At 41.1% G+C, this 23,877-nt stretch overlaps 2 protein-coding genes across 2 annotated transcripts; one reads left to right on the top strand and one right to left on the bottom strand.

Annotated features, from left to right (window-relative positions):
* Nucleotides 1-1,787: 1,787 nt before the first annotated feature.
* LOC146645488 (uncharacterized) lies at nucleotides 1,788-13,396 on the bottom strand. Its single transcript, XM_085394251.1, has 2 exons — nucleotides 12,335-13,396; nucleotides 1,788-2,207 (listed from the first exon to the last, which is right to left on the bottom strand). Exon 1 carries the CDS (start codon nucleotides 12,972-12,974, stop codon nucleotides 12,432-12,434), a length of 543 nt encoding a protein of 180 aa, XP_085250377.1. The 5' UTR covers nucleotides 12,975-13,396; the 3' UTR covers nucleotides 1,788-2,207; nucleotides 12,335-12,431.
* Nucleotides 13,397-17,901: 4,505 nt separating this feature from the next.
* LOC146645487 (putative G protein-coupled receptor 139) lies at nucleotides 17,902-19,032 on the top strand. The gene is made up of 2 exons (XM_085394345.1): nucleotides 17,902-17,980; nucleotides 18,107-19,032. The coding sequence occupies exons 1-2, from the start codon at nucleotides 17,902-17,904 to the stop codon at nucleotides 19,030-19,032; spliced, it is 1,005 nt and encodes a 334-aa protein (XP_085250471.1).
* The last annotated feature ends 4,845 nt before the right edge of the window (nucleotides 19,033-23,877 follow it).

The following is a 23,877-nucleotide window of genomic DNA, read 5'->3' as shown; positions in this document are numbered from 1 at the left end:
TTAAAATATTTTGTCAAGCTAAAACACAATTAAATAAGCCAAAGCAAGACAGCAGTAGGGTAGGGTCACCATTAAACAGCCAAACAACCACGGGAAATTAATGTGGTCCACAAATGGTAGGAGCACAATGCCAGAACAGACTGAACGATGGGCCATAGGTGCCACTTAAAGCAAGCTTTGATTAAGAAGCTAGGGGACAGTTCATGTTCATGCTGCGTTCACAAGATAAGATAAGATAAGATAAGATAAGATAAGATAAGGTAGAACTTTATTAATCCCTCGGGTGGGTTCCTCTGGGAAATTCAATAAGAACTGCTTATTAATTAGCTTATTTATTTATTGGAGGGATGTAGGATGTTCAGCTCATGAAGAGAGAGAAAAATTCCTTCATTGCTTGCAGGCTACCTTTGGTACTATCAGCTGCACTGGCCCTACGTTACAGATTTATGACTAATATGGTGCTCTGGGAGCAGTTTGTAGGATGGATATATGACAGAGGTGTTTTGAATTTGTCAGCAACCTGGAGCCATTCAAAGGTGGAAAATATCTTTAGACCTTTTCTTCAAACCATCTGCCTGCTATCACCTACAATTTATCACCCTAACCCTAACCCTAAAAGCACCACACAGCTTCAAGAGGCCTGCGTCAATAATATGACCTGGCTTCCTGCTCTGGGTCAATAAAACTACAGGAGTGGTGAGAGTAAAGCAAACTGGTAAAGCTGTGGGTTGGCGTTATTCTGGGGTCAAACCATATCCTGACCAGTATTTTCCTTATATGCCTGCCCTCTGTCCGATCCTATTGTATCACAACAAGCAGTTACCTTATTGTAACCTAACTAAAGATGGACCGATCCGATATTACGTATCGGTATCAGTCCGATACTGACCTAAATTACTGGATCGGATATCGGAGAAAAATAAAAAATGTAATCCGATCCATTAAATATCACGAAAGCACCTCACAAAACTTGCAACACGCCGTAACTCGCCTCAGAACGTTAGCACGTGGAGCAGTATGCATCACGTGATAGAGCGGCTGTGGCATGCGGGACCTGTGGTGGTCTGGATAGCATGTGGAGCTTCGCTAGCAACCCGGCATTTCATCTCCGACAAAGTTATCCCGAGAGAAGTAAAGCAAGTGTGTAAGTCCATCTCTGAATGTTTGTAAAGCATTCCTGCGTTAAGCTTAACAAGCGACTGCCTCTTCTTGCTGCTACTTCAATCATGAAACTGCTTAACGATCAGCTGATCGGCTTTTCTGTCGCGAGTCCGTCTCTCTGGTTTGTTTTTGGCCCACTTTGCACCAGAAAGAGGAAACCAGCGGCTGAACAACAGAAGCACGTTTAAGCTTGATCAGCTGTTGTTAGAATTTATTTATTATTACTTTCTACTCGAGGATCTTTTTCTACATAGCTGACACTGGTAACTGTGCAGGGGCGGATCTAGCAAAGTTTAGCCAGGGGGGCCGATAGGGCATTAACAGGGAAAAGGGGGCACAAAGACATACTTTTCTTTCTTATTCTCATTTAAAATGTCGAGCTTTTAATAAATAATTATCTGACACCCAAAGTTTTAATTTGATGCAAAATGAATAGAAGTCCATTACTGTATATAGTAACTATTAAGTCTAATATATATACCCTAGTAAGCTATAGTACTTTTTCCTTTGGGAAGGTACCATCTGTGCAGTCTGCAATTCTGTTGAAGAAAGATGTTGAATCTATTTAATATTTCTTGAAAAATAATTGATTTCTGTGCATTTTTTTCACACTGCATCAAATTAAGGTTGATTACGTCGATTAAGCATCATGAGGTGGAGCGTGAGGGGTGGTTCCCCATTTTTTATTTATTTATTTTTGTTGTTGCTGGGAGTTGGAACCCTATTAGTTAGGTTGCTTAATATTTATGCTAAGTACTCTTTCAAATACCAGAATAGGGAGGATGGTGTAGGTTTAAGTTTATTAGATTGATCAGTATTGCTGAACTATGAAATAATTTTTTTTGCATACAGGTATAACAGAATAGCTTTAGTGTAGTTGTTGTTTTAAACTTGAGTATGAACTTATACAAAATGCAGCAAGATATTTAAAAAACAGTTTTGTTGATTAAAAAACACTATATCGGATTCATATCGGTATCGGCAGATAACCAAATTTATGATATCGGTATCGGACATAAAAAAGTGGTATCGTGCCATCTCTAAACCTAACCTATGCCCTTACCTCACATAAGGCAGTTGTATAAAAACCTTTTTGAAGGGAAGAGCAGCAGGCTTGATCAAAGCTGCAAAGTTCAGTAGAAACCTGCTCCTACATATAGTAAATGCTAAATGTGGGGCGACCGTGGGTCAAGAGTTGGGAGTTCGCCTTGTAATCGGAAGGTTGCCGGTTCGACCCCCGGCTCGGACAGTCTCGGTCGTTGTGTCCTTGGGCAAGACACTTCACCTACCGCCTACTGGTGTTGGCCAGAAGAGCCGATGGCGCAATATGGCAGCCTCGCTTCTGTCAGTCTCCCCCAGGGCAGCTGTGGCTACAACTGTGGCTTGCCTCCACCAGTGTGTGAATGGGTGGATGACTGGGTGTGTAAAGCGCCTTGGGGTCCCTAGGCAGGACTAGTAAAAGCACTATACAAATACTGGCCATTTACCATATAGTAAGTGAACATGTTTTCCCTTGTTTGAAATTATTGTTATTCCTTACTGAGTAAAGGCTATCTGCTGTTGCCACTATTAGATACTACACTAATGACTGCATATGGAAATAATCTAGACCATTTCATTTCTTATCACTGTGTGTTTTTTCTATTAATGGTGGTAACTGATGACAAATTATATGCTGCCAATTTCATGATGTACTAATCGCAATTTCAACAAAGGGAGAGCAATTACTGAACATACAGCCTCTCTGGGACTGCAAAACATCCCCTTTTCTTTGTCCTTGAGAGTCTTTAATGAATCTTAATGAATGAAGGGGGATTTTGAAAATGAATTTATTCACAGTGGCTGAGGGATGAAGTGGCAAGAAAGAAGCCCAGTTGATGAATTATGCGCAAGGCCAAGCTAATAGTGTAATTGTGTATGTTCCATCTCTCCAAGGGAGGCCAAATTTCACGTGCGTCCAGAGCTGCTGCTGGCACACACTGCTGTTTAATGCAGCAGCTGTAGCACAGTACAAGCAGTTTCCCACGTTCGTTAAAATCAGGCTCTGCGATGCCACATAAGTTAGCCATTTGGTTTCAAACCTTTTTCATTTTCTTCATGCCTATGGCTATAAGCCGTATGTTTTTTTGTTTTCATGGACTTGTCCCCCAGATGACCTCAGATCCTTGCATATGGGATTCTAGAAAATATGCCTGAAGGGATTTAATAAAAAAGAGGGGTCACTATTGAACAGTATGGCTTTCACATTTTCACACAAGTATCAAGTGACTTGTAAAAGGAGTTTCTCTCTGCTGTGCTCTCTGGATGAAATGTTTGTAGAAGATGAGCTTGAGAGAAAAATCTGACAACTTCCAAGTTGCAAAAATATTTGCTCAGTACGGTTGCTTTAATTTTATGACAACACAGGATCATGAAGCACACTGTAAGAGGAACTTGCACAATTCACACAGAACTACTATGTGGTTGATTTACAGTTGAATGGTGTCAGATGTTTGGCTGCACAGACTCTCTGCTTTTTATATTTTATCTCTGCTGTCTGGAAAAGAATGTGAAGGCATTGTTGATATGATATGATATATCACTGAAGAAAAAGTATCCTATTTCTCTTTGGTAACGCTGGTATATTGTAGATGATGCAACAATCCAATCATGATTTATCACTCCACAGGCAAAGCTAATAAGAGCTGGATGGCAAAAAACAGCTGAAGTTAGCATGGTAAATCTGGAACAGGTCAACAAATCCTTTTTTTTTTTGCATATAAATATAAATTAAAATGATGTTCAGGATATGAGTAAGGATCTCTTTTTTGCTCTCCTAATATTTTCATGAGACAGTTTTGGCTCTTAAACTAAAACTCTAGAAACATGAAAAAAAGAAATAAAAGAAAGGTGGTTGGCTGTAATAATAAGCAGCACATGGATAAATTGCCAAAATCTGTGGTTTTCCCTTAAATGTCAGTGACATTAAAATAAACGAGCATACTAAAAGGTGCTCATGTGGCCTTAAGATTGTTTACGATTCAGCTTTATCTTTGGTTGGCTGTATTACACAAATAAATTAGAATAAAATCCAGTGAGAAGTCAAGAGAGCTCACAAACTGTCATATTCTGGAGAAATAAATCCAGTTTGCTATCAAATTAAAGTTTTGACTTTGGGAATATAACCCAGTCATGAGACTACACGCCAGTGTATTCCTGCTGCTGACTTTCATCAGAAAGGGCAACAATGTGGATGCAAAAAGGATGATGATGATGTTTGTATGACAGACAAGGATGCTAGAGATCTGCTGTTGTAACCTCTAGAAGGATCAACTGAAAGATGAACAAGTAGAAGTAGTTCAGGAGTCTAAGGACTGCATGGTCAGCAGTAATTGCGTCAATGAAAATGTAAAAAGCATCAGCATAGCAAAGCAGTTTCATAGCACTGATTAAAATTCTGATATTAGGATAATAGTCATAGAAAGGCCCACAGCCATGCTTTCTGTATGTGGGAGTCAACCAACAGGATCAATCATCCTAACCAATATGGTTATGACCGTAACTACCTAACAGGATGCAAGTGTATGTTTATTTCAAGCTATCACATCATTTTACATCTGAAATAAATATCAGTACTGTGAATCTTATGTTAATAACCTGTTTGTTGACTAGCTTGAGACATTAACACATCATAAATGAAGCTGATGGGGCTCTTTATGAGTAGAGGGGGAATGTAAACATTCTTTAAATGAACACTACAATCCAGAGAAATGCTCTGAGTGAAATCTGAGCAATAAGTATGAAAGCCTGTTTCCGCCACAAAAAAAACAAAACAAGTATCCATAACTCAAAATTTTGACTTATTAACTAGAAATTTCGAGTTACTTTTCTCAAAATTTTGAGTTAATTACTCGAAATTTCGAGTTAGCTCTGCCAATCAGTAATCTACGTGAATGAGGTCACTTTCTTGTTACCCGGAAGCATATGGCGCAGAGTAACGCTCTCTCAAAACGGGATTGCAACAAAATGGCGCTTTCGCGAGTACGTTTGCCGATAGTAACGCAATGTGATTTAGCTAATGACACGAGGATGTCATCATTTTTTCAGCTAATACTGGTAGCTTAGCTGTAGCATTTGTACCTGAGGACTTCAGCTTCTGGGTAACAAGGAACTGACGTCATTCATGTAGATTACTGATTGGCAGCGCTAACTTGAAATTTCGAGTTACCTTTCTCAAAATTTTGAGTTAATAAGTCGAAATTTCGAGAAAATAACTCGAAATTTCGAGTTATGGATCCTTTTTTTCCCTTTAGTGGTGGAAACGGGCTTCTATAAATAAAAGCAGTGATTCTTGCGTCTTGTGGAAGAATGGACGCCTGCCAGGGTGTTAGCCCATCGGTCTTTAGCTAATAATTTCAGTGAACAAATAAACTAAATATGTTTATTTTTTGTTTGGAAATCTGCCACAGATAGAGAGCAATAACATTAACATTTGGTCTGCACAGTGTGTTGCTGCAAGAAATCTTTGTCCTCAAATAATCTTTCGTCTATTTATGATTCAGCAGCATCAATCCCACAACAACATAATCAGCCCCAAAATATCCTGAATTGATCTGCTTTCGTCATTTTTTTCTCTAATCAATGTGGTTAAGCTTTTTTTTCCCAACCAGAAAAATGCCAAATGGTGTAATCCTAGCAGTGCAATCCTCTCAGAATGGTGACGTGTTGTGCAGATTGTCTGAGGGATCAGTGAGGAGCGGAGGCAGGCATCTCCTGAGGTCACTCTAAACTTTGCAGGCGTTATGTGACGTGCAGAACATTAATGAACAGGGATTTATCTGCATGCATTTATCTCTCTACAGGCATTTTCTACAAATTAGCTGTGGAAGTCCTGTGCTTCCATCGTATTAAGTAGTAAAGCCCAACAACCTTTATTCTTCCAGTGGTGCTACATACCTTTATAAAGCCCACAAACTTCAGCAATGCAATTAAAATAATATTTGAAAGAAGAGTTTGACTGGAAGTATAATGCTATTTTCATGCTCCAAAAAACCCCAAATATTCATCTGACCCATCTTTGCATAAATATTAAACATGCAGACATGTTGTATATCAACTGACTGTTAACACAAATATCTACTCAGTCACATGACAGCATGTGGCATGGTTGCTGTTGCCAGATGGGCTGGTCTCAGCCTTTCAGTAACTTTTGGTCTACTGGGATTTACTCAGACAGCCATCTCGAAGGTTTCGAGTGAACAGTCAAAAAAAGAAAATATCTAGTGAGCAGTAGTTCCCTGTGCCTTGTTGATGCCAGAGGTCAGTGGTCAGACTGCTTCGAGCTGACCGGAAGACGGCAAGTGTTTCCAGCCTCATATTACCAAAGCGTACCTAACCTCTTCAGCCCCAAGCCTAACTGATCTCCTGCCTTTTGCCCCTGTATCGGGGGCGTTGGGGCTTAAGAGGTTAAGTGTCTTACATATCAGATTGTTCAAGGAGCTTGGAAAGAAAGTGACTGGACTTCTTTAAGTTTTGCAAAGTAATATTAAAATAATAAAATAATTGAATTGAATTAAAGAGTTGTACCTTCAGAGGGCTGTTGAGCCACTACTAATCATGTGTCTCAACACATGAGCAAAGAAAAAAAAGGCATGGGTCATTATCACCAGAGGTTTCAGGTGAAACCATTGTGAGAACTTGCCTCACTTTATCATGTGACCTACTGAGATCACCTGATTTATGATGGGGATGTACAGCTGAGTTTTGTCCTATCCAGGTGTCTCTTCTGTGACATGTATTTATGGAGCGGCCGTTTGGTTTCTCCTGTGTAGAGGTCTGAGCACTCCTCGCTTGGGATGAACTAGTCTTTGTCTGAGGGTGTGGCTTTGTTTTGTCATGCTTGGAGAAAAGTCCCCATGACTTTCTCTGATAAACATGCCACGTGATGGATGACAATGTTGTTCTGTTTGCCATTCTGTTTCTCCCTAGTTGGTGTCTGACCTTGTTTCCTGTGCATCTTTGCTGGTTTGATTAAAGGCCCAGTTGGGATAACCACATTTTAAGAGCTTTCTTTATTTTCCCTCCCTGCTCCTTACAATGACCTGGGTGACTGCTAAGTAACACAAATACATATCAGACTGTTTTCATTTCAGCATCTAAAATGAAAATAGATCAAGTAAAATGAAACTTTCAGTGTAGTTTCATTATTTATTTTCAAGTATAGTTGTTATGCAAACAAAGCCCTGCAATAAACCTTTCAGTGTACGCCTCACAACGTGGATATCCCAGTGGTCTGAAATGTGATTTCTCTGATTCACATCCATCAGATTATTGTTGTTGGAAGCATTTCAATGCATTTCTTCCTGGGCTGGATTTTATTACACTGTTCGGGCCTGTAAAGTGTGACTCAGTCCGTCCTGCAGCTCTGTTATAGGTATTTACTGAAGCATTCCTGCTGTGCTGGCTACTGACCAACAGATGGCGACATAGACTGTGTCTGTCAGTTCTTTGACTTTTGAATTTTTACATTTTGTAATTAGAGGGGTTTATTGTGTACACGGGTATTGTGCTAAGTCCTCAGTAAGTGTGTAGGTGACAAATTTAATTCAATTTAAATTAATAAAATACGAACCCTTAATCCCTATAGCAGTGAGAACTGGTGCTGTGGCTTGGATGCACTGGTCCCCTAAAGGAAATGGGTCAGTGAAAATCAATATATAGTCAATCTAGGTGATTGTCTACATGAATCCTGTGACCTTCCCAATGGAAGTCATGCTTCAACTACAGGGATCCCGGAATGCATGTTTTTCCTGCATAAAGGATTTTGTTTCGGTGTCCTCGAAAAGTTTTAAGCCACCCCAAAAGAAAATCCAGTTATAGACCGGATTTGGTCATTCGATTGCATACGATGGAACAGAAGAGATCACTGTTTATCTAATTGGCAGAACTAACTAGAAAATGTACCAAATTGTGTCAAATAAGATAACACACACATTGTCTTTAATGTGCGAGGACCAGCCACTCTTACAGCCAGGGGTAGTCACCTCCCCAAAGGAAAGAGCCTGTATGAAAATAAAATGAATCACATGTGACAGCCTTTGCAGTCACCAGATCACTACCTAACTGGATACCTTTAGGAGATTTTGTACCAGTGCATTAGACAACAATCTCCACTTTTTCAACAAAAAACACTAAATGAAGAATTATCTTGTAAAAGCATAGACTTCCAGACGTTTGGAGAGTCTATGCTGAGGCCCGTTGAAGCTGTTCTGATGAAAAGTTGTCGCCCAACACTTAATGTTGCCTTTTGCTTTGTCACCTGCAGCAGTTGCTTCTCTTCCTGCATTTTTGTCCAACTATCCGAAAAATTTTTTTTTTTTTTATCTGCTTTCTTTGAGATTCTGACTTGATGTTCTTACCGTTTCGCTCTCATTACATCTCGTCTGGGAGGATTCTTGGAATTGATATTAGCATAATGCTGTGAGAAATGTTCCTGAGAAGTATTTTATTGTTGTGCTGCTTCATGACGTACCAAAAGGGCCGATACCCACAAAGCCTTATTTCATCACCATAGGCAGTAATATTTACGATTATTAATATTATAACTAATCCGCAATGTACGGTTTTTGGTTATTTTCATGATCTGCATTAGAAAGTCAAATCCCTCAGTGGATATAAATAAACCATGATGCTGAAGAAGATCAATATTTTCTGTTGCAGCATCGTACCATTTTTGGTCTTATTTTGTCAGATGTAAACTGGAGCAGCTGTGGTGCTTGAACCTGATGCAAGCACGCAAGAAGCATTGCTGCACATGGATTACGTGATCAGCAACTCTGTTATCTAAATTGTTATCAAATGGAAGGGAGGGGAAATCAAGTTTAAAAAGAAATATTTCATAGTTAATTTATAGTGACACTATAATACTCCTGAAAGCCTGGTAAAACAAAGATCCAAAAGTACAGCATCATTTAACTCGTTTCAGAGTTGATTAATTTTAGGGACTGAAGGGAGGCCTGCGGTCTAACCATGAGTTTGGAATTAACCGCAGGCTTTCCTGTCAGACCAAAGGTGAAACGGAAATAATCCGGCACGGCAAACATCAACATTTACGAGCAGGTCCAGGGCCAACTACAGATTTCACAAATGTTTAAAAACATCTTTCCTAATGACTGGCTTAAAGCCTTATGTAACCTCGGCACCACACAGTAATCACAGTCATATTTTTTGTGCAGTGCTGTTGCCACAGCGTCGGTATACTCAGATATCTCCTCAGTGGGTGGCTGCGAGGAGGAGCAGGGACCCCTGCTGCTCGCTGAGCTAAGTAGAGCCAGATTGCTGTGAGCAGCATGGGAAGAAGACAGTACGTGTGAATTATTAGATGACCCTCCAGAACAGCCAGAGATATGAAATCCTCTCCAGATGAGCCTTCTTACTCTGCAGAGAGCAGATCACAGAACCCTGGTTTCTATGGCAACAGGGAATCGTGTCTGACACGGCAAGCAGCACACGTTTTTTGAGGTGTTTTTTTTTCTTTCTCTCTGGTTCTTCGTACTTTTTAATCTTCTGTCAGACACATGCCTCCGCTGTGATGTCCTGAGAAAGGAAGGAAAGCTTCTGCAAAAGAAAAAGCACGAAAAGGGGAAACTAGACGAATGCCCAACAACTTTAGAGCTCACCAAACAACATGTCTAATTATCTTAATCTGTAAAGAGTGTAAAAACAAAGTGCTAAATCCCCCCCAAAAGACAAATAAGACAATTTGTGGTCACGATGGCTTGCATCTGTACTTTATTTAGGCTGGTTTCAGTGGCGGAGAATATATTTCAAATGTACAGCACTGAGCTATTTCAGAAAATTTCTATTTCATTCCACTTTTTACTTCTCTATAACTGTTGACACTGCTGCATTTAGATATGGTTGTTTTCTTGAGATTGTATCAGATCAACAGCAGATAGTAGGGTGTTTAAATAAAGTTGCGATTAGACTTTATTAATCCCGAGAAGGAGATTCATAAGCCACCCACGACGATGCATCATAAAATAATTAATATTAGCCCCAACTCTTCCTGCTGCACCATTTCAGAATCAGAATCAGCTTTTTGGCCAAGCATGCATACAGGTTCATAGAATCTGACTTTCATTGCTCTAAATGTGGTGTACACATGTTCAAACAAAAAACGGATATTATGTGTCAGTGAATTTGACAGACAGTGACAAGCATCTTTTTTTATTATGGTATAGCGACGGCACACGCTGTGTTATTTGCCTGATGGGACAAATAATAGAGTCAATACTTGGCTGTAGAGTCCATATTTGTCTGATGTCTCCTAGTGAAATAAACAGGTTCCTCTTGGATTGAAGTAAATTTCATTTTAATGTTGATCCTCTTATCTAAGTGGACAGCTTTACTTCCCAACCCACTGTCATTGAGCATTTTTACACCAATGAACGAAGCCAATATCGTGTGTGTATGAACCTGAAATCAGATGAGGCAGACAATTCAATTGTTTTTAAATTTAGTACTATATTAGTCATTAAAGTGATGGAACTTGTTGAAAACAGATTAATACAGTGCATGTGTTTTATTTAAGTTTGGTATGGAGACAGCACATTAATGTTTCCTGCATGTTTTTTCCATTAGTCACAAAACATTTAAACATATTTTATTTTCATTTCAGTCTCATCAGCATCTCTACAGATGAGGCATCTGGAGAAAATGCAGTTTGACTGTGAACCTCAGTTCACTTTTCCTCAAAGGAGCGTGCAGTGTTTGTAAAACAATGCATAATGCACCCACCTGTAACAGAATGCCATTTGACATATAGGGATGTAGATTTAGGGCACACAAAGAAAATAGCAAGTAGCTGAATGTCAAATTATTTGTAAGGTAGTGATTATTTTAAATATTTTCTATGCATATACCGTGTAAAGCATAAGGCTTTCCAGTACCAAATAACATGAAATATGGGAAATGCTTTAAAGAACAGTAGCAGTGGAGGTTACTTCACAAATACCAACCTGTTATTGCAGCGCTGGTGCAGTTCAAATCCACAAACATCCAAATATACGAGTTTGATGATGGGACATCTGACTCAGAATGACTCAGTCCTGGAGCATCACTTGGATTGAATGATGAGAACAATGCTGTGTTCCAGGTTCATGCACTGAATTCTAGCCAAATTGGATAAGTCATGGTGGATTCATTCAGTGCGCTTTGTCACAAGTATGTTGTCTCATCAATAGCCTGAGTAAACCCAATAAAGTAGAAATTCAGCTAAAAAGAAGAGTCATCTGGCAGCTTGGTCAGAAATGTATTTTCTTTGCCAGGTGAACTACTTTCAAACAGAAAAAACTCTTTGAACAAGCCTTAATTAATTTTTACTGCTTATGTTCTTATCCAGGCTCAAAGAATCTGTTTAAGGAGGGTAAACCTATTAGGAAAGTCATTCTGAGTCACTGAAATGACTCATTATTTGTTATCTTCACGTTCCTGTTGTAAATGATGTTTTAATGCAGGAATGTGTCTGCATCATAAACCCAAACTGGGAGCTGGTTCCATAGTAGAGGAGGGCTCTGTCTCCCATTTTACTTTTAAAAAATCTAGGACATACAAGTAAAGTCCATTACACACCATTGCAAAAAAGCAATACAAGCTTGCGAATTTGATTTCATTGCATTTTTGTGAAGAATTCATCCCCATAAAACTCAGCGTGAAAAACTGAAGCCTATATCAAGCGATGATGAGCTGCCCCTGGTGCTTGTAAACATGAAAAATGAAGAAACTGATATTCTGGGTTCATCCAGTTATCACGAGAAGGCAGCAGCAGGGAGAATTTCATGATTTGATCCAGAAGTTGAAACTGTAACATTTGTTTCCAAATGCAGTGATCGGTAGAAAAAAGAAAAGTAATCACATGGATTTTATGTAAAATACAACAGGTTTTATGTGTCCGATGTGTAAAGTCTGCAGTCTGAGTAAGATAAGATAAGATAAGATAAGATAAGATAAGACTTTATTGATCCCACAACGGGGAAATTTTTGCGTCACCTCAGCTCAGGTACAGATATATGAAGGAAATACAAAAATACAAATAAGTACAATCAATGAAAAAAGTAAGATAATACACTATATACAATGGTAGCATACCCAGTATGTGATTATGGATATAGTTGGAAATATGGAAGACATAAACTATATAGCTTGGAAGGTCATGGAAGGTCCATTATGCATGAAGTGGTGACCGTGGATGTTCACAGTGTCCAGTGACTTATGACATCGTGATTGAGGAGTTAGAGTCTAACTGCTGTTGGGATGAATGATCTGCGAAAGCGCTCCTTCCTGCAGTGAGGGTGTTTCAGTCTCTGATTAAAGGAGCTGCTCAGCCCACTCACATACTCATGCAGTGGGTGATGTGGGTTGTTCATGATGGATGTCAGCTTTACTAACATCCTCCCCTCACCAACCACCTCCACAGACTCCAGGGGACATCCCAGCACGGAGCTAGACCTCCGCACCAGTTTGTCAATCCTGCTCCTGTCCCTGTCCGTGCATCCACTCCCCCAGCAGGCCACTGCATAGAAAAGGGCAGATGCTACCACAGTGTCATAGAATGTCCTTAACAGAGTCCTGCAGACTCCGAAGGACCTCAGTCTCCTCAGCAGGTGGAGTCGACTCTGGCCCTTCTTATACAGGATGTCTGTATTTGTAGTCCAGTCCAGTTTATTGTTGAGGTGAACACCCAGGTACTTATAAGAGTCCACTATCTCAATGTCTTTCCCTTGGATGTTCACCGGTGTTGTAGGGGGTGACTTCCTCCTTAAGTCTATGATCATCTCCTTTGTCTTGCCGGCGTTGATTTGAAGTACGTTGGTCTCACACCAGCCAACAAAGTCACTGATGACCCCCCTGTATTCCTGATCATTCCCGTCTGATACGCATCCAATGATGGCTGTATCATCTGAGAACTTCTGTATATGGCAATCGTCCGAATTATAACAGAAGTCTGAAGTGTAAAGGCTGAACAAGAAAGGTGAGAGAACCGTGCCCTGTGGTGCCCTCGTGCTGCAGATTACCACCTCGGACACACAGTCATGGAGCCTCACATACTGTGGTCTGTTGGTAAGGTAGTCGATGGTCCATGCAGTCAGCTGTTTGCCTACTCCGGCTCCCTCCAGCTTCCCTCTCAGTAGTGCGGGTTGGATGGTGTTGAAAGCACTGGAGAAGCAGTGGAGAAGCGCTCTGTTGGGATAACATCTAAAAGTTCCCTAAAATCTGACGTCTGCTCATCCAAAATTTTGTATCTGGGAAGTAGGATTATAAATTCAGTGTGTCCATCTGTCTGCATGGATGGATAGGCTGGAGCCTATCCAAGCTGTAATAGCACGGGAGGTTCACTAGTCTATTCTCACCAACCGCCAATTTAGAATCCCCAGTTAACGTAACATGAATGTCTTTGGACTTTGTGAGGAAGCATGAGTGCCTGGAGGCAACCCACACAGACACGGGACATCCAAACTACCCACAAAGGGATCAGAGTGGGTCACAACATCATTATTGTGAATTTGCATCCATTGAGGCTTTCGTAACAGCTCCATGACAGATTAATGTAGTCACATTGTTCTAAAGGTGAAGGCCCTGTGGTGGTGCTTGAAAGTGCAATAATGGTGATATATTTTGCTTATATAAATATAACAAGGAGTAAGTAGATATTAGACCTCAAAGAGATATTTCCTATTCAGTCTGTGAAGGTTCTCAGTCATCCAGGTCATCGTAGTCAAAGGAGCTTGCAAAGAAAAGCATCTGGACTTCTTTAAGTTGCTTGAAGACGTTTCACCTCTCATCCGAGAAGCTTCTTCAGTTCTAAGGTCAAATGGTGGAGAGTCCCAGATATAACCTAGTGGGAGTATCCCCCCACAGAGGGACAAAAGGACCCCCTGATGATCCTCTAATCGCCTGAGCCAAGGTGTGTAACTGGGTGTGGGTCCCAATCAGCCAGAGTTTCGGGTGAGTTCATTGTGAAACCTGGCCCCACCTTATCATGCGAATTCCTGAGGTCAGATGGCCCAGGATGTGAGTGGGCGTTAAGGCGTCTGGGAAGGGATCTCAAAACTGGATTATAGATGGCAGAGAGTTGGTGTCGTAAACCCCCGCCTCTGTTCAAAGATGGTCGCTCACAGTGGACATAGATGGCTTCTTTCACTCCTCTTTCAAACCATCTGTCCTCTCTGTCCAAAATGTGAACATTGGCATCCTCGAAAGAGTGTCCTTTATCCTTAAGATGCAGATGGACTGCTGAGTCTTGTCCTGTGGAGGTGGCTCTTCTGTGTTGTGCCATGCGCTTGTGAAGTGGCTGTTTGGTCTCTCCAATGTAGAGGTCTGAGCATTCCTCGCTGCACTGTACAGCATACACCACATTGTTAAGCTTGTGTTTTGGCGTTTTGTCTTTCGGGTGAACCAGTTTCTGTCTGAGCGTGTTGCTGGGTCTGAAATACACTGGGATGTCATGCTTGGAGAAAACTCTCCTGAGTTTCTCTGATACACCGGCTACATAGGTGATGACAATGTTGTTGCGTCTGTCCTTCTTATCCTCCCTCGCTGGTGTCTGGTCTTCTTTTCTGTGCCTCTTTGCTGACTTTAAGAACGCCCATTTAGGATAGCCGCACGTTTTGAGTGCTTCCTTTACATGTGTGTGTTCCTTCTTTTTTCCTTCAGGCTTAGAGGGAACATGTTCTGCCCGGTGGTGTAGGGTCCTAATTACTCCAAGTTTGTGTTCCAAAGGGTGATGGGAGTCAAAGAGGAGGTACTGGTCCGTGTGTGTGGGCTTCCGGTAAACTTCGATGTTGAGTTTGCCGTTCTCTTCAATGTGCACGGCGCAGTCCAGGAAAGGCAAACAGTTGTCCTTTGTGTCCCTGGTGAACTTGATGTTTTTATCCACGGCGTTAATGTGCGCAGTGAAGGATTCCACTTCTTGTGTCTTGATTTTGACCCAGGTGTCGTCCACATATCTGTACCAGTGGCTGGGTACTCTTTCTTTGAAAGAGCCAAGAGCCTTCCTTTCCACTTCCTCCATGTAAAGGTTGGCTACAATAGGTGACACGGGGGAGCCCATGGCACAGCCATGTTTTTGTCTGTAAAAGCCTTCGTTGTACTTGAAATATGTAGTGGTGAGGCAGAGGTCTAACAGTGTGCAAATCTGATCGGGTGTGAAGTTGGTCCTGTCCTCCAAGGAGCTGTCTTCTTGTAGTCGTTTTCTGACAGTCTCCACGGCCTCCGTGGTGGGTATGCAAGTGAAGAGAGAGACTACATCAAAGGACACCATGGTTTCATCTGGATCCAGGGTAAGTTTCTGGACCTTGTCGGTGAAGTCGGTGGAGTTCTTGATGTGGTGTGGGGTGTTCCCCACGAGAGGCGCAAGGATGGTAGCAAGGTGTTTAGCAATGTTGTAAGTGGCTGAGTTTATGCTACTGACTATGGGTCTGAGTGGGACAGCTTCCTTGTGGATCTTAGGAAGTCCATAGATGCAGGGTATGGCATCCCCTGGGTAAAGGCAGTGATATGTAAGGCGGTCAATAATTTTGTCCTTTTCAAAGTCTTGAAGGCAAGCTATAACTTTCTTTTTGTAGCTGCTTGTGGGGTCTCGCTTTAGGGCTTCGTAGGTATTGTTGTCACTGAGGAGAGTAGTGATCTTTGTACGGTAATCTGTAGTGTTTAGGACCATGGTGCATTTTCCCTTATCAGCTGGTAAAACAGTGATGTTGTGGTCTTTGCTCAGGGAAGTGACGGCCTTCTTTTCCTGTATTGTGAGGTTGGATGGAGGGACTTTGGCACTGGAGAGCGTGGCTGAGACTTTCATCCTGATTTGCTCTGCTTCTGTCTGTGATAATTTATTAATCCGTATGGCAGATTCTGTGGCTGTGATGAGGTCCACTATGGGCAACTGTTGTGGAGAAATGGCAAAATTGAGTCCTTTGGCTAATACTCTCTTTTCAGGTTCAGTGAGAATCCTGTCTGAAAAGTTCTTAACCCATTTCTCCTGACTGACATCAGGTGTGTTTTCTTCTCTGGGTTGTGTAGGTTCAGGATGAGGAGTGTGTGTTTTTGAAAGCAAGGTGTGAACATGTTCCCTCTAAGCCTGAAGGGAAAAAGAAGGAACACACACATGTAAAGGAAGCACTCAAAACGTGCGGCTATCCTAAATGGGCGTTCTTAAAGTCAGCAAAGAGGCACAGAAAAGAAGACCAGACACCAGCGAGGGAGGATAAGAAGGACAGACGCAACAACATTGTCATCACCTATGTAGCCGGTGTATCAGAGAAACTCAGGAGAGTTTTCTCCAAGCATGACATCCCAGTGTATTTCAGACCCAGCAACACGCTCAGACAGAAACTGGTTCACCCGAAAGACAAAACGCCAAAACACAAGCTTAACAATGTGGTGTATGCTGTACAGTGCAGCGAGGAATGCTCAGACCTCTACATTGGAGAGACCAAACAGCCACTTCACAAGCGCATGGCACAACACAGAAGAGCCACCTCCACAGGACAAGACTCAGCAGTCCATCTGCATCTTAAGGATAAAGGACACTCTTTCGAGGATGCCAATGTTCACATTTTGGACAGAGAGGACAGATGGTTTGAAAGAGGAGTGAAAGAAGCCATCTATGTCCACTGTGAGCGACCATCTTTGAACAGAGGCGGGGGTTTACGACACCAACTCTCTGCCATCTATAATCCAGTTTTGAGATCCCTTCCCAGACGCCTTAACGCCCACTCACATCCTAGGCCATCTGACCTCAGGAATTCGCATGATAAGGTGGGGCCAGGTTTCACAATGAACTCACCCGAAACTCTGGCTGATTGGGACCCACGCCCAGTTTTCCACCTTGGCTCAGGCGATTAGAGGATCATTAGGGGGTCCTTTTGTCCCTCTGTGGGGGGATACTCCCACTAGGTTATATCTGGGACTCTCCACCATTTGACCTTAGAACTGAAGAAGCTTCTCGGATGAGAGGTGAAACGTCTTCAAGCAACTTAAAGAAGTCCAGACGCTTTTCTTTGCAAATTTCCTATTCAGGTTTTTCTTGTCACTTCTGGCTCCAAAAAACAAGGAGGTGAGGGCCAAACTGACTTAAGGCTTCAAAACAAACCCCCACAAACTAATGGCTGACCCAACTTTGCTACTGTACATTCACGTCTTTTATAACCCTAACATTTTCATGTCATCAGTTCAAACATGGTAATATAAGTGAGTTAAAGGCTGCTGCGTTTGGTGTGTTCACTTGGCAGTCGGTATTATGAAAAACAGCCTGAATCCATTAAGTTTTTCAGTTAAGGAGCAAAAAAAACAAAACAACAAAAAAACAAACCAAAAAAACTCCACCCAACCAAACAAACAAACATATAAAACAAATAAAAATCGTCAATCTATCTAACAGCAGGTGAGAGGTTTCAGCCTGAATCAAAGTGGTCAACTGTTATGGCCAAAGAGCAGGTTATTTTCTTGCTCTGTCTCCTCTTCCTCATCAAAACCCAGATTTAAAAAGATGATGCACTTGGAATTTGTAGCTTTTCCTGCCTGTTCCCTGCTGTTAAACCATCATAAAATGAATAATCACCACTCATCACATCACCAAGCTGTTGATACACTGCCACAATTTGTAAAGTGAGATGAGGTGGGAGTGACTACATGGTGTCCGGGCAATAACTGCGAGTTGGGTGTTTGTAGCTGCAGTTAATGACACTATCTGTGATGGGAGAGGACATGGGCTCTCAAACGAAACACTGGATGGTGACACTGCAAGAAGTTTTTTATCCTGCTCTAGCAGCTGTGGGCATCCCATGTAAGTACATTTCAAAAGATAGTGCAGCTAACTGGTTTCATATGAAAATATTTCACTATTTTAGACCATTTAGAAACTTTCCTGCTGAGTAACAAGTTACCTTAACTGACACTAACCTTTTCTCAGCCAACATCGTCACCTTTCTAATCATCTGGAAGAGGAACTGCACCCTCTCCAGATCCAGTGCCTTGTATCTGATGGCCATCTCAGTGGCAGACAACTTTGTCCTGATGTTCATTGTGATTCTCGAGCTTTCTTTGAAGTACCACCAGCAGGAGCCATTTTGGAGCTATGAGCCTTGGTGCAGCCTGAGGGACATTTTTAATTACGGTGCCTATAATGCCTCTACTTGGCTTGTGGTTCTGTTTACAGTGGAGCGTTTTATTGCCATTCACACGTGGAAAATCAAACCTAAAATCTGCAATCAGAGATGTGCAGCATGGACTATAGCAGCCACGTTTGTTTTCAGTCATCTTTTTGCCATTCCTCACTACTGGTCTAATATCTCAGTCCATGATAATAATCAGACCAGGTGTATTTACAACCCAGAGGCACCGACTCGGTTCATTCATGCCCTGGTCTGGATTCAAACACTGCAAGCCTACATGTTCCCCTTTCTCATCATCCTCACAGTTAACGGGTTGACCTTACAACTGATTTCTCTCAGTAGCCGGGTTCACATCCCTGCAGGATTGGCTCCTGGGGTTTGCAAAGTCAGGCCCCTTCTTCGCTCCCGGAGAAGAAAATCAGTGGTTCTTTTAGTGACCGTATCCATGAGTTTTGTGCTGCTGTCTGTCACGCGCGCTATAACTCAGATCATCCTTCGCACAACTGAGTTGTACACTTTGGATCGTAATGATTATAATCACCAAATAAATATAGCAGCTGATGCTGGGACCATGCTCTGCCTGAGCAATGCTGCTGCAAACATGTACCTGTATGTATGCACCCAGTCCAGGTTTCGCCAGGAGTTCTCGGCTTGTATTTATCAGGCGTCCTTCTATTGCAAAACAAAACTACAGAAAGTCAAAGAAAATTCTCGGTGTGATTAGAAAACACAATCATGGAGATATTATCCTCAGCAAAGCTTTTACAGGTGCAAGCGTTCTTAGGGCAGCCATAACAAGTTAATGACTTTGTTTTTCTCAAAAGGCCACAAACCATTTAACTGAACTAAGACTCCATAAAATACAATTTAATTTTCTTTATTACTTTGCTTTACTCTTTATGTCACCCATCCCATTAAACAAAATATATGGATTTCCTGCCAAATTAACGATCTTGACACACAGCTCCATTGTTTGACTTGCACTTTAAAATAATGAATTAATTTCCTGCGTTTCCAAACCTGGACAATCAAAGCTGGCAAACAAACAAGGAGAGTCACGCTCCAGCAATCAGTTCAGTCAAATAACCATCATGATTTAGGTGTGCTGAATAGCTTTTATGGTTTTTTTTTAATGACAAAACAAACATGTCACATAAAAGTTTCGTTTAATTTAAATTCACTCTGTGTAAAGAAATGATGTTTAAATATTACTGAACTGTTACTCCTGTCATTTGGAATCTTTATTTTAAATTATGCTGCAGAAACATGGATCTGTTTGTTTTCTTTCAAACTTTCTGGTCTTTAATTACAAGTCTGCAATAATAGATGCACAGCAGTGTAACTGCGTGCAAATATGTCATTAGGTTTTGACCTAAAATATTATGCTTTAGGTCAAAGCTAATGGTTGCCACAATCCAGTCTTTAAGTGATGATGTGATGAATCCTGCTTCCGGGCCCAAACTACTCTGCGTTTAATAAGGCTTTTGTGTTTCTTACTTGTTTTAATGCTTTGTATCTTGTTCTATTTAATCTCAACAAGCCCCTAAAACAGTCAGTGATCACTGTCGGCCTCTCTTGGTTTTTATTACTGCTAATCATTTTAAAGCTCAGTTTTTAAAACCTTACAATGTCACTACAGCTCAGCCCATGCAGCAGTATATTGATAATTAACCTCATATTGTGGATGGATTATCTCAGTTGTTCTCCTGGCTGAAGTTCAGTCCGTTTACAGCATCCTGCCATGCGATTGCATTTGTCCCGAACCATCGGGAACCCTCACGTTAACTTTTACAGAGTAGAAAAAAGTTAGCGTTCATCCTCCAGCTTCACTGTTTATATTATGCTAACATAGCTGTGTCGCTAGCGATCATGTAGCACATCATTGTATACCAGCTAGCCAAACTTCAGTAACCCTACAAACGTCCCTGCTGTTTACTTTCCTGTCTTCATGTATGTCAGAAATGATAGCAGAGCTGTACGTCTTAATTTGTTTCATAAATCCCTCAGTCAGAACATGGTATATTATGACTAGTGAGCTAACTTCCTGCTAACTTCTAACTCTGTTAAATTTCATAAATTTGGTTTTCGTGAATGCATGGATGTTAAACTTAATTGTTAAACCAGGTAGAGCAGCAGCACTGATCATTTTATTACAGATGAAGGGATTTAGACAGTTTTTAACTCTCAGTGATGCCGCAGTAATCGTTTGACTTTGGGACCTGCAGCAGAGTTAGGCACGGCTAATGATGTCAGACCGTATAGATGTAACAACTCTGTTGTAGACTCCAGGGCAGGTAATTTTGGGGCCCTTACCACCACTTCATACCTGAGCAAGTCCACTATTTACCAATTTTACACACACTGTAAATGCAAAAGAAATATCAGGTTTTGATCATCATGGACTACTACCACCATCAGTGAATATGTACAAAAATAGAATTTTGGGTTAAAATTCAGTTAAAAAAACACTGGACTGCATTAATAAAGTTATATTTTGTTCAGAAAATGGAACCACAACGTAAACATATAATAGAACTTTTTCATATCTGTCCAACTTTAACGAAATAAATAATTTAAGCTGTGCATGCTGTGTGAGATGTGAAAAGGGGCACTTTTCTGCTGGAGATTTGGTTCACAGATCTTCTCAAACTTTTTATGAATACATGGTGGTACCTTCAGGCTTTCTCTACAATAAAACAAAAATGAACTTTTTTGACATGTTATTATTTATTGACTTTTTCTTATTACTTACAAACTCAGGTTCACTGACTGTTTATGTTAAAATTCATGTTCACGTTTCAAACTACAAAAGAACTCAAAGGCATTAAGAGTATGCCATTATTACAAGTGGGAGAGTGCCAAGAGAAAGTTGTAAAACCTGACAGAGACATGACCCCACATACTGAGGGGAAAATCAGACCCCTTGGGTCCTGGATGTGGAAGAAACTATGAATAAATCTTGATCGTCTACAGGGAAACAACAAATTGGAACAATTTGATTGCTGTACTACAGCAGAATCTTAAAGAAAACATTACAAGCATGATAATGACTTGTAGAGTAAATTTCCCAGTGCTAAACTGATCTCACCACAGAGACCTGACCTCAACATAACTGGGGCTGTGTAATTGGACACAGCTTCAGTTATCACTTAATAAACCCAACGCCAATTGAATCTGATGAATTTTTTTTTTCAGAAATTCTGAAAGGAGCTTCTGTTTTTTTTAAACTGTGGAAACATACATTTTCCTTTGGTGTGGGAAATTCACTGAAGTGAAATACAGCTACGGTCTTGAATTCACCACAAAAATACCAACTTAATTGAAAGTTATTGTATCCATATTCATTTTTGTTTCCTTGAGAGTTTCACACAAAGTACAAAAAGGGGGAAAACCAGCAAAGAAGACTTAGAATCATGAAAATGTGCTGTTCCAGTGTTCAGTTCAAAAGATTTATGACTTAAAAGCGCCTGATATAACCAGCAGGGAGGAATATTTGCCCCAGCCTTATAAGCAAAGCTCTGGATTGTTTTGCAAAATCCTTAACAACAGCGTGTCTGTGGATAAACCATCGCTAAGATGTTATTTTGCAACTTCCAGGCAGGCACCCTCAAACATGGGTTAAAGCAGTTTGCACATGTCAATCTCAATATCTATCCGCCTTATAGTCTCTCTCCCCCTCCCTCGTGTACGAATGATTAATAATAATAATAATAATAATGGATTGCATTTATATAGCGCTTTTCGAGACCCTCAAAGAGCTTTACAATTCCACTATTCATTCACTCTCACATTCACACACTGGTGGAGGCAAGCTACAGTTGTAGCCACAGCTGCCCTGGGGCAGACTGACAGAAGCGAGGCTGCCATATCGCGCCATCGGCCCCTCTGGCCAAAACCAGTAGGCGGTAGGTGAAGTGTCTTGCCCAAGGACACATGTTAAGAAAAAAATATTAGGTAATTTTGGATTTGTTTACACATCTGATCACCTGGGAACTGAGGAAGAAAAAATGTTGTCCTATTTTTCTTTTCCTAATGTAAACATTTACATCTTTCCAGGATGGAAATGTTTACATTCTGTTACTTTGTGTCCCTGGTGCAGGAAGGTGATCAGTAAGCGTAGATCATGTAATGTCCTGGTGCTGTTGCTTGGTGTTGGTCTTGAGTGATACCTCTTTCTCCTGGATGTACTTCCAGTATTCCTCTTTGGGTAGGTATGCCCTTGTTCTATTCTGTCTTTGAAGCTGGATCTTTGGAGAACAGGCCATTTATTCTCTTGGCCTCTGCCAGGGGCGATTCTAGGATCAGAGCTTTGGGGGTGCTGAGCACCCAGAGAGCTGCCCAGCCAGGCAAGATAAACTTTACTTGTCACGATGAGACTTCTTCCCTGTCTCTGTCAGTCCCTCCATCCCTAATTCCTCTATATTTCACCTTTAAAAACTATTTACTTTGCCTTGTTTGGTATCATCCTTTTTCTGAATTTACAGTTACAGTGGCTTGCAAAAGTATTCGGCCCCCTTGAACTTTCCCACATTTTGTCACATTACAGCCACAAACATGAATCAGTTTTATTGGAATTCCACGTGAAAGACCAATACAAAGTGGTGTACACGTGAGAAGTGGAACGAAAATCATACATGATTCCAAACATTTTTTTACAAATAAATAACTGAAAAGTGGAGTTATTGATATGAAACCCAAGGTACTATAGTACCTTGGGTTTCATATCGGCACACATGCACATATGACAAAATAACCAGCTTCAAATGTTGTCGGAAAACACGTTTTCAAAACTGCAGGTTACCTGGTGTAATGTTTTTCAGCTAAAAAGAAACATGGTCTGACTCCTACCTAACTATATAAAGAGTAACTGAAGGTTAAATGCAGCTAACATGTCCTGTTTTAAGCCAGGCACTCACACCTCCGCTCTGCTGCGTCTAGGCCACCATCGCTCTGGCAGAAAGGGCGCTAGAGTAGGGGAGCGGCGAGCTGGAACAGACCATTTTTGGTGGGGGGGCTATACTTTTGTTGTTAAAATATTACTCCAACCAAGTGCTGTAAGGTTTTTATATCTTTAGTAGTGTGTCACACAAACAGCAAATATTGTCAAAAAAGTATGAAATCTTTGGGGGTGCTTTGATTCATTTTGAACACCCCCAGAATGGTGAAGTGCCCCCAAAATGGTCTAAAAGCGCCCCTGGCCTCTGCTTTTTTGATATATCTCTTCAGCACAGTGGCCAGAGCCGTGAGCTTTTGTTTGGCAGTTTCTAGACTCTCATACAGACATCTGGTTCTACCTCTTTTTCGTCTTTTTTCGAGCTGTCTCTCATGATGCCCTTTTGCACCCCACTTAACCGACTAACATCATTCCAGGCTTCCAGCCTTCTTCTCCAAGGGAGGCAACAGATGTTGAATTGGCTTCGCTGCTGGATATGTATTATATACATATAAATCCAGCAGAGGAATCAATTGAACATCTGTTGGGTAGGAAATGTTAGAGTAATACAAAGGAAAAGCACAGGGCTACTCGGTGTGAAGATGAGTGGGTTGCAAGTTTGAATTTCTATCAAGA

Source organism: Rhamphochromis longiceps, linkage group LG20, assembly GCF_057381845.1.
Source record: "Rhamphochromis longiceps isolate RC_006_pf linkage group LG20, R_longiceps_female_GT1.1, whole genome shotgun sequence".
Taxonomy (NCBI): domain Eukaryota; kingdom Metazoa; phylum Chordata; class Actinopteri; order Cichliformes; family Cichlidae; genus Rhamphochromis; species Rhamphochromis longiceps.
The sequence above is the reverse complement of the archived record's forward strand: the minus strand, read 5'-3'. Positions and strand labels throughout refer to the sequence as shown.